At 38.2% G+C, this 11,658-nt stretch overlaps 1 protein-coding gene across 2 annotated transcripts in view; it reads left to right on the top strand.

Moving 5' to 3' along the window:
* The window catches only part of ARHGEF6 (Rac/Cdc42 guanine nucleotide exchange factor 6), an 89,227-nt gene extending 80,832 nt beyond the window's left edge, over positions 1–8,395 (top strand). For both annotated transcript variants that reach the window (XM_018555047.1, XM_018555048.1), the window contains 5 exons: positions 1,084–1,177; positions 2,675–2,764; positions 4,867–4,966; positions 6,250–6,304; positions 7,949–8,395. In XM_018555047.1, the coding sequence (XP_018410549.1) occupies positions 1,084–1,177; positions 2,675–2,764; positions 4,867–4,966; positions 6,250–6,304; positions 7,949–8,071 (462 nt within the window). In that variant the 3' untranslated portion in view covers positions 8,072–8,395. The remainder of the gene's footprint in view (positions 1–1,083; positions 1,178–2,674; positions 2,765–4,866; positions 4,967–6,249; positions 6,305–7,948) is intronic.
* The last annotated feature ends 3,263 nt before the right edge of the window (positions 8,396–11,658 follow it).

Below are 11,658 nucleotides of genomic sequence, written 5' to 3'. Positions count from 1 at the left end.
ATAAAATTAGTGCACGTTATCACCTCTCGTTCAAGGTTATGGGTCAAAAAACTGCACATGCCCTTCATTTCTCTCTCATGTGAGAATGTTGGTGGGTTGAAGTACCTTTAGAATGGACCTATAATTCCATTGAACTGAGAAAACACAGTTGAGGTGGTTAAGCATATTACAAAGGTTGCTATCGGATCTGTTCCATATACATCTTCTGGGAAGGAGACCCTGGTGCAGACCTAGAACATCCTGAAATGATTATATCTTACAAATAAATTAGAAACATCTCAGACATCTTTTGGCAGCATCTGTGTCAAGCTGAAGAGACTCTAGACTGGACACAGCCCCCATTAGAATACATTTTCTAAAGTTTTTATAGTGACATTCATCTAATTAGATTTATTGTATATTAAATATAAATTAGTGTCATTGTTTTTGATTTGACAAATTATTAATTTCTGGCTGTGAACTGTTGGCTTTGTATGGTCCCTGTGAGGACAATAGTAGCCCAGCAGCAATAATGTTAAAACTCAACTCTAAAATGTTATAGGGGGTTTAGTATAGAAGGCTGAAAACCTGTTTGGTTTTTTTTGCACTTTGTTCCCTTTGAGTAGCTTCCTCTTGTTTTATATCAAGAATTCAAACAAAACAGGAAATGTCGTGAATACTCGACAGGGAGACAGCATTTAAGATCTGACAGTTCCTAATCTATTCCAAAGCTACAAAATGGGGTCTAAAGTTAGGCATTGGCAACATTTATAGTCAAGGAACTTTGATGTGATTGTTTTTTTGTCTGAAAATGGAGAAAGAAAAAAATCTGTGAAATGATGTATTTGGTAATAGGTTTGTATGAGTTAACATCAACAATATGAAGTATGTTCGGCTCATGTACAGCTTTATTATAATTGCAGCACAGAAGGAAGCTCTCTCAGTGCAGGCCCTTATCTGCTTAGGGGGTACCCCCACCCTTTACCAGATCCTTCTTAACTGGTTAAATAAAGTGTTGGATTAATACCTTTTTAGACAGCAAAAGTATGATCAAAGGCGTTGAGAAAGCAATATACGTATGTAAACTCACAATTCTTTCCACAGGATTCTAGCAAAAGCCCCAAAAATGTCAAGAAGTTTCTTCCAAAACGAAAACCAGAACGAAAAGCTTCCGATGATGAATCTGCTCTCAGGAAAAGTATGCAAGTTATTGTCATTTGTTCACGTTTAAAAATCTATTATGGGCTTTAGTTCTGTGTTGTAGCTTTTGCCCTTGTTTGTTTTATGTTCCTGAAATGGCTTGGGGCACACAACCTAACTATGCAGAAAGGTATTTGCTGTCTTCATTGAGCGTGTGATCAGGCACAGGTCATGGAAAAGCACGCTAAGGGGCCTATTTATAAAGCAGTGAATGTGACCTTCAGCAAACATCTATTGATGGTTAATTAATCACTGTCATTTTAAAACACATGCACCCCGAAGTTTCATTTGTAGTTATTGCTTGGAGAATTTTAACGTTACTATTTTATAAATATGCACCCAAGTGTCACTTACCTGGCATGTAGTGTGCTTACACAGGTCTACTGGAGACAGAATGTGTTTCCGTGAAGAACCAGCAGTTATCCATTTAGTTTCCTCTGTGGCTTTATTTTTTTCTTTTTATCCAGGGATTACTGTAGTATCTCAGACCACCCTTACTCTTTTTGTGGTCTAGGAATCCCTTCCACTTACCTGTTTGTGATCCAAAAGAGGTATTCATAACACTCCTTCAGCAGGCTACTTGTTTTTGCTCACATATAGAAAAACTGATCTATCAATGTGTAAGCACAACACGTTTCTTACACCCACTTATCATATTCAAACTTGGTCATTTGATTTGGTAAAACAGATACAGAGGAAGGTACACAGCACATGTTTCTAGAAGCAGACACATCCATAACACACTCGAGGAGCTATGTCAGTGTATGTATGTGAAGTTTCTCATTCATCCAGGTCATGGTATATCTGTAAAAAATAAATCAAGGCAACTGGACTTGCTGTATTTTTCTTGAAGTCGTTTCGCTGGTCATTCGATTTAGCTTTCTTGATTCAGAATTAATTAAGAAAGCTAGCTGGATGACTGGTGAAACGACTTCAAGAAAAATACATCAAGTCCAGTTGCCTTGATTTATTTTTTACAGATATGTGACATGTAGCTGTAGTTGATTCTCAGGTAAATTCAGCAAGCTTTCTCACTGAACACAACTGCATTTTTTACTACATATTGGTGGTTAGAGTTCTTCCTTTTATTGACTATTTAATGACATGTTGCTGGGCAGATAAGTGAAAACTAATCTGAAAATCATTCTTCTTTTGATCTGTCAGTAGTGTAGCAAGCTAGCGTGACTGTCTGGGCAGATCAGTCCAATCTGGAATGCTGACAGCATGGGCAGCTGCTGAAATGCAATTACTATATACTTAGTTGCAAGCTGTTTGTATTCTAGAGAAGGACGCCCATTAGTTTTTTTCATTTCGGTACCAAAAAATATTATCTTCCAGAGATCAGATTTTCAAGTCTGTAGTGCAAGGTTTGTAGATAACAGGTCACCTTCAAAATATGATGTGGTTATCTTTCATACATTTCCCTGTTTTAAATCTTTGCGAATATGAGTAACCCAAAACTGTTTTATATTTTTACAAAACCCTTCTATTTCAGGCACAATAGCATTGGAAGAAGATGCACAGATTCTGAAAGTGATTGAGGCTTATTGCACAGGAGCTGGCTTCCATCAAAACCTCAGCTCTGGTAATCCAAATGTCTACATTTTTTGTTATTACGGCAGAACTGATTGCAGAAAACCATTTACAAAGATAGACCTGAGAGACCCTGAGTATGCCTGCTGTTTTCCTGCAAAAACCTCCCTTGTGTAGACATCCAAATGCCCTGAGGCTACTGCTTGATATGATGTCAGAAGACTTACAGCTAATATTTAGAAGTAGAGTAGCACTGGACCTGTGTGATTATGTGTAACGTGGATAATGGAAAGGCAGCTATCACTGGTCTGACGGTCTTTACAGTATCCTTGGCTTCACAGTGAACACAGTAACTGTAGGCATTGAAGCGCCACACCGATTAAAATAGCCCAGATACAACTTTATTCCACTAGGGTCGGGGACAATCGAGTAAAATAGCCAACATGTTTTAGGCGTCCAAAAATACCCCCTTCTTCAGGCTTAGTGAAAGAAATTATGTATGTGGTCTAAAGTCTCTGCCAAACCAGCTGCTGTCAAGCCACAAGCTTTCCCATCACCACTCAATACAAATTTCAAGCTGCAGTGAGTGGAGTCCATATACATGGTTTTTCTTATTAAGTCCTGAGGAAGGGAGTGTTTTTGGACCCCCAAATTCATTCGCTATTCTACTCGATTGTCCCCTGACCCTAGTGGAATAAAGTTGTATCTGGACTATTTTATTTGGTCTGGCGCTTCAATTCCTACATCTAGAATACTGTCTAGAAGTATAAAAAAGTTTGTCTTCAAACTGTGCAAAGTATATCAATCTTTGACAACTTAAAGTGTCACTAAACTTAGGAATTACAACTTAAAAATGCATTTAGCTACCTTAACTAATAACAAAAATGTATCTCATTTGTGTATCACTCAGCTGTAGATCCTCAAATCATCTCTGAAGTGGTGCTGACAGTGTCCTTCCTTCTGGAGGGTGACTACTTTTGTTCCCCATGGTCCCTGTGTGTGTTGTAAAGTAGTCACCGCTCCAAGCTCATGGGAGAGAGCTTGGCGCATTGGCTACTTTACAACACACACAGGGACCATGGGGAACAAATCTAGCCACCCTCCAGAGGGAAGGACAGTGTCAATATGAATTCAGAGATGATTGAAAATCTACAGCCGAGTGATACACAAATGACATACATTTTTGTTGCTAGTTAAGGTACTTGAATGCTTTGTTAAGATTTAACTCCTGAGTTTATTGTCACTTTAATTATTTCACTGATCAGCAAACTGATGGTAAATGGTGGCTCCAATTTGTGGAGTGCTGTAGAAGAAAGGGTTAAATGAGTGAAAGTTTCCAAATCTGCAAAAGTAAGATAGATTTTATCTTCTTGTTTCCTGTGTCTGCTACAAAACAAAAATCTCTCTGAAGCGGTAGATTCTTTACAGATGCTCAAGTATAGAACACAAATGACTGTGGTGAAGAACGGGGCAAAATAAAATAACACTTTTATTACTTAAAATTTTTTTATTTTATATACATTGCTTGGGAAAACCAGGTCATGGGTCCATGAGATTTGTGGCTGTTCCACATATTAGTCATTTAGATTATTCTAGTATAAATGAGAAGGTAAAACAGGAATTCTGGTTACCATGGGTGCATTGGCCATCTAATAGAAGCATGATCAAATAGCTGAAGCCTTCATGTAATACAGTAAAACTCAGGTCGCGTGTTTTGTATCTTGCAGATATATCTTTTTGTAAGGCCCTGTTCACACCTAGGCGTATCGAATATGCGCGTTTGTCGCGCCATTCGCAGTAAAAAAAACGCACAACAAACGCGCGTTTCCGAGGACTACTTGGCTGTATCCCAATGGAAACGCGCGACAAAATCGCACCCAAAAAGGATCTCCTGTACTTCTTTGGGCGTAGGACGTTTTGTAGCGCGTTCAGACGGCCTGAAATACGCCCAGGTGTGAACCATACCCATAGGAAACAATGGGATTTCGGTGTTTGAGCGTTTTGCAGAGCGTACGAACACGCTACAAAACGCCCAGGTGTGAATTGGGCCTAAGGTGATGATGTATGCAAATAGTGAATATACTGTATTTTATCATATGTATACTTTTTCTCAATTATGTTTTTCATTTTACTATTCTTTTCTTTTGGTTTTAGGTCCTCGAAAGGATTCTACACCACAGGTTTTGCTCCTTGAGGAAGAAAGTCTCATCATTGATGATATGAGGAGCAATGGTCAAACCGCACCAGAAGAAAAGTACGATATTGTGCTATGCACTGATCAGGTTTAAATTATGTGCACACTGTCAGAGGTACATCTGGTCACTTCTGGTCATCACTAGCTATAAGTGCTACAATGGGACAGAGATGTGTTCTTTCTTGCTTTTTGGATCTTCAGTTGTGTCATGCTCCTCTGCCCGGTAGGAACAATTGCAGTAATGTATAATCTTTATAAATCCACTCTTCATACTGCATACAGAGGAGATGCTAACATGGTATGTCAAGGTGGGGCTCATAACCAAACCTTGTGGCATTTTACTGGTATTGAGCACTTAATCACAACACATACAGTGGAGATAGTAACATGATATGACAAAGTGTGGCTTATCACAAGTCCTGCCTTGGAATTCTACTGAATTTGAGCACAACAGTGACACTCTACAAAATCCAGAAAGCTCTTAAAGTAGAGCAATTACCATCTGAAGTGCATCCCTGGCATCTCACCACAGTTCTAGACCTAGGGTTTTTTTTAAAAATGCTTTTCTATAGTTAGCCTTTGTAAAAATACTTTGTCTCTTGCCAAGTTACCAAAATCAGAAAAAATAAAAATTCTTGTTAAATTAGAGACCTGATTGGTTTCTCTGGGGAAGACCAGCTTTACTTACAACAGTTTTATGGCGGGTTTTTTTTTTTAAATTAATATGACTTGACCTTTAATACTTCTAAGGTACCATTAATGCTCAAGTACCCTTGACCTGATACCTGCAGTGACCCTTGGATCCTAGGCCTTGGCTGTACAGTGGGCTGTGCTATGTCAAAACTAAGCCTTGTCCCCTGCTAGTTAACTGCAAATGGCAAAACTTCAATGACCAGTTACAGCTCTGACATTTGCCAGCTGAATTACAGTGACAGACTAAGTGGAAAGAGCTTTAACTTGAAATTGAAGCCCCATATACAGCAGGGGTTAGGATCCAAAAGGAAGACTGACACATACACACAAAAACTCCACAAGGTGCCTGAACTTCAGCTGTATTGTAATCTTAGAAGTTCAGGTGCTCTATAACGATAGTGACATGTTGTGAAAAGAAATATCCTAAAAGTGAATTGGTTTAAATAAAAATGTAAGGGGAGGAAATTGTAAAAGAGTCAATTAAGTAAACTATATTTCTCTTTTAACAAAATAAATTGATTTGATGCACGCAAAATGGGGATAAACAATTTTCAGAGCTGTGATCATTATTATACATTCCCGTATTACATTTGTAAATGATTTTCAAGTACAACATACCCAATAATTTGCTGTTTTTGCTTTTGTTACAGAAGTCTTGTAGACACAGTCTATGCATTGCGAGATGAGGTCAAGGAACTAAAACAGGTAAGAACAGCTAATGAAGTTTTTGTTCTTTAGCTGACTCAGCGGTCTATTGTAATCTATGCGTTGAGTAGAAATGATACAGAACAATCACTGAGAAGGTTTAGTGGACAGCTGCTTTTATGGTGCCTAATTTATTTTTGTAATCTGGATTTGTAATGGTAGAAATTAGGAATGCACCGATACCGATACAAGCATCGGTATCGGCCGCGATACTGAGTATTTGCATGGGTACTCGTACTCGTGCAAATGCTCTGATGTCCAAAACGAGTACCTGTGTCCGCCATCTTCCACCGCCGCACACAGCACACAGGACCGCGTCTGCATTCATGCTAGATGGCCGCGAACTCCTTCTCCACGGCCGAACGGCCGAAACCAGACTCCGCCTTCAATTCCTCTGTCCTCACTCGTGATTGGTGGGGAAGCCTGTCAATCATCCAATCGGCCAATCAGCGTGAGAAGAGGCCGGCATTGACAGATGACTAGGCTGTGACACGAGGGGATGAAGCAGACGGAGACGACGGAGAAGAAGGTTAGCAGCACTGCTGGGGCTGGGCACAGGATGGGGGGTGGGCACAGGATGGCCTCAAAAGTTATATTTGCCTGCTGTAGGTTTATAAATTTAAAAAAAATGCACTACTGCTTGCTATTCTATTTGGATGAGGCAAATCATGGATGAGGCAGAGCACATGTTCAGCATAAAAAACAGGATGGCATAAAAAAAAGTTATATTTGCCTGCTGTAATGCAATTAGTAATTGCATTACAGCAGGCAAATATAACTTTTTTTATGCCATCCTGTGCCCAGCCCACACCTGTAGTGTGGCACAGTTATATCTAATTCTGCATACCTGGCTGTATATTATACATTAAAAAATGTAATATACAGCCAGGTATGCAGAAATAAATATAACTGTTCCACACTATATGCAATGCATTATGCACTACAGTGTTCTGGTCTGAACATGTGCTCTGCCTCATCCATGATTTGCCTCATCCAAATAGAATAGCAAGCAGTAGTGATTTTTTTTTTTTTTTTAAAACTAATTGGCAATTAGGTTTCTAAAAAAAAAAAAAAAATCACTACTGCTTGCTATTCTATCTAACTAAGCCTTGTATCCCCATATGGTGGAAAATGGATGAGGCTGAGCACATGTCAAGGCCCGAACACTGTAGTGCATAATGCATACATATAGTGTGGAACAGTTATATTTATTTCTGCATACCTGGCTGTATATTACATTTTTTAATGTATAATATACAGCCAGGTATGCAGAATTAGATATAACTGTGCCACACTACAGGTGTGGGCTGGGCACAGGATGGCATAAAAAAAAGTTATATCTGCCCCTTTAAGAAAAAGTATTGGTAATTGGTATCGGCGAGTACTAAAAAAAAAAGTATCGGTACTCATACTCAGACCCAAAAAAGTGGTATCGGTGCATCCCTAGTAGAAATGGTTTATGAATACCTTCTTCTTTATTAAATCAATCTTGCTTCACATTTATATAGATGAGGTTTTTAAGGTTCCCTCTGACCAACCTCTTCAATAGTTTGGCTGTTCTGTATCTTTTCTTCCTAAGATGTTTTGGTCATTCTGCGGTCTTCTATAATTTTCTAGAGTTGTGTGTTCTATTTTACACCACAGGAGAATAAAAGAATGAAGCAGAGTTTGGATGAAGAGCAAAAGTCTAGAAAGGAGTTGGAAAAGATGGTTCGGAAGATTTTAAAGCAAACCAGTGAGACTGCACGTGACGATCCATCTCATTAGTCTACATTTAATCTGGAAATGTCAAGACAGGTATCACAGATACAGGTCATAAAGACTACATGTGCAGAACTTTGCAGAGCCTTTGGATATTTCACATCGCTATATCAGAACTTTTTAGAATTTGTGGGGGTTAGAATGAGCCTTCAGTATTTTTTTATATGCATATACGTCTAGCTCTGATCAGAGGAATTATAGCACATATTATATATCAGTTTTGATAGAAAGGAATGCGTACCTCCCTAGCTGTTTATTTACTGCAGTCTTCACATGTATATGATCTATCATTGTTATGACTTCACTGGATTACTAAAACAAATAGGGGAACTTTGGAAAGTGTATTCAAATCTCTTCCAAAATGTGAAATGACTTCTGGATAGATGCTGGAACCACAGTGTTTATAGCTGGATGTTCTAGGTCAGTAAAGGCTGCAGAAAAATGCGTGAAGTAGAAAGGATAAATGCTCTTTCAGGTTTTAATGCCATCTGTGTTTGCCCCTTTGGGAGATTTCTCCTTCTTTCCTGTACTGGCCATGTGGCAAGCAAGGGAGAAATCTCCCCAAATGGGAGAGAGAACAGTAAAAAAAAACTGGCAGTTATTCTGAACTTTTCAGTCTTCAAAAAATGCTTTCAATGCTGTGAATGTTTAAAATAATTATACGGACAGCAGTAATAACCTAAAAGAGGTTCTGAAAGTTCTTCAAAAGGAGTTCTCATTTCTCCTTTTGAAGAGACCAATTTGACCTATTTAAAAACTGTTATGAAAGTTCAGATGGACATTGATAATGGTATTTTTGTAATCTTCAGTGAGCATCATAACAACATGCTTATCTTTCTACAGGCTGAGGGCCATATGTTAGTGTACTGTACATTTTAATGAAATGCAGTGTTTCTATGGCATTATGGTTTCTTGTCTGCCTGAGCTCTTAAAGAACCTAAAACACAAGCTGACTTATAAAGAAAATGTTTTTTAAGCTACAAGAAGCTGTGAAAAGGATTTGCTGCACAGCTGAGTTCCCATTCCAGTAAGCCAAAATGCACAATAATCAGACTATTTTAAGCTTGGAAATAAATTGCTTTTCACTACATAGCAAATGCTTATACAATGTGAAACATCTGTTTGTCTATTCTATCGGTTGTGTGGAGATATTGGAAATTCTACATATGTGTTTGCATATTTTATTTACAGCTTCATTTTGTGAGTTAGCTTGAGTTTCAGGTTGACTTTCCCATAAAGTTTTGGTTATGGAATTCTAGGGATTAATTACAGTTCTGTAAATGAAGGCTGTTCTAAATGATTGCTAGTTTTGGCAGGTGGGCTTATCTATATACCATTTATACAGCTGGTTTGTACTGTTATGCTGCACTCTATTCTGTGTCAATATGTATACAGTTGCAAAGAAAACCCTATTTTATTTTAAAAAACAAGTGCAATATATACTGCAGTCCCCATATAATTTTTCATGTGAATGGTACGTTCCAAGAACACCCCTATGATATATCAATAGAAGATGAATGTGTTCTGCTTTCCTGCTGTAAACCAATTTCCTTGCAATATTCTGGCATTTCACATTTGCAGCCTTTGATTGATAGGCTGGACCTACAACAAAGTGGCCTTTTAAGTACAGCAGATAGATTGCAGTAGAGCTCAGCAAATGTAAGAATCCGGTACATTTTTACAGTAAAGGTTTTCATTGTTTTATGGAGCCCTATGGGAAATCTGTTCTCCGTTCTTTTATCTTTGCAGCAGTTTTTTCTTTGGTTTCCCAGTCAGTTCAGTACTTAGCAAAAATGCATGTGCTGGTGTCTACCAGATCAAATATACATTGCCTTTACTTTAGTTACGTCCAGTTCCTTATGTTCTCTTGGATGTAGCAAACAATGCTAATTGTCTTAATATTGTAAGGTCTGCAACATTTCTTCCACCACAGAGATCAGGACTAGATGTCCAAGGGCCCCATAGTAACTCCCTCAGCCAGAAAGAGTGAAAGGTAGGTAGTGCTTGGACACATAGCTAAAAACCTGTGTTGCCCTGTGCAGTCAACACTGATTATGATGGATGTACTTATAGTATCTCCTTTATGCCTGGTTTATGTCTGTATAATCCTCGCACATACATAGACTCTGCACTGTATGTGCTATTAGTGGGATTCGGCACTGGACAACAATAAATTATCTACAAGTGGGTACTTGAGTGAAACTTTAAGTGACACTAAACTCAGGAGCTAAACCTTAAAAATGCATTCAATTACCTTAACCATTAAGAAATATGTATCTTATTTTTGTATTACTCGGCTGTAGGCCCTCAAATCATCTCTGAATTCATACTGACACTGTCCTTCCTTCTGGAGGGCGGCTACTTTTATTCCCCATGGTCCCTGTGTGTGTTGTAAAGTAGCCATTGCTCCAAGCTTACACCTGTGATGGACTTCAATCTCATGCTTAGTTTGCTAATTTGTATTGAGATTGTAGTCCAACACGGGATCGAATTTGGAGTTTTGGCTACTTTATAACACACCCAGGGACCATGAGGAACAAAAGTAGACAACCTACTGCACCTAGGAAGGACTGTGCCAGCACCAATTTAGAGATGATTTGAGGATCTTACAGCTGAGTTACACAAACCAGATACATCTTTGTTAATGGTTAAGGTACTTGAATGCATTTTTACGGTTTAATCCATGAGTTTAGCGTCACTTTAAGCTTGGGTGGAAGCACTTACATGTACATTTTCAATTTAAAATTCAGTATTCTGGGCTTCTCTCATCTATATAGATTTCAGAATTTTTTTCCGGAAAATTTACTTGCCTTAACTAAATTGCAAAACAAATAGAATATCTGAATGTGCTTCCCTATCATATATTTGAATGTTGAATTACGTTGCTGTAAATAAATACGTTTGTTTTTGGGGAAAAGAGTAACAAGACATCCCAATTGTATTGTCTGCTTAGGTTTTAGCTTCCAACAACAGAGTCTTCCTGATTTTGGCTGTAAGCAGGGAAGCTGAGAATTTAAACCTTTAATCATAGCTCATTAGGTTTTGTCTGTTATATGGATGCCTCCACAATCAAAGGGATAAACTGCTTATCATATGGGTTGGCCTTTTCAGGGTATAGTGGCTGGTTCTGCCAGGTAAAACCAGAACAGGCAGTTGTTATGATGCTTAGCTCAAATGTCTAATTATTTCTGTTTTCTTAGGAAAGTAAGTGAATGTGAGACTGTTTATCGGTTGTATGTTAAAAGGCATACCCTCCAGCATCTTCTGTGGGAAGGGGAAGGAGCAAAATGGAATGTGAACTAACCACAGAGTAATAAATAGTATTTCTGCATTGACTACATTGTATCCAGTAAAATTCATGCAGAAAAATAGACAAGCTTGAACAGCCTTCTGTAATTTAGTCGCATCATTTCACTACAGTCAGTATTGAAATAGTGCATGCAGTGTTAATTATTCTCTAAACAAAAGCGTATTTGAAGATTTGCAAAGGTGGAAAAAATGGAAGATTTTCAGGAAAACAACTTGTTTTGAGTGAATGACATTCACGGAGATCATATCTAATATTTTTACTGCTTTGATAATAATATACATTT

This window comes from Nanorana parkeri, unplaced genomic scaffold (assembly GCF_000935625.1).
Source record: "Nanorana parkeri isolate BGI_ZX_2015 unplaced genomic scaffold, ASM93562v1 scaffold182, whole genome shotgun sequence".
NCBI classification, from domain to species: domain Eukaryota; kingdom Metazoa; phylum Chordata; class Amphibia; order Anura; family Dicroglossidae; genus Nanorana; species Nanorana parkeri.
This window is presented reverse-complemented; position numbering and strand designations above follow the sequence as displayed.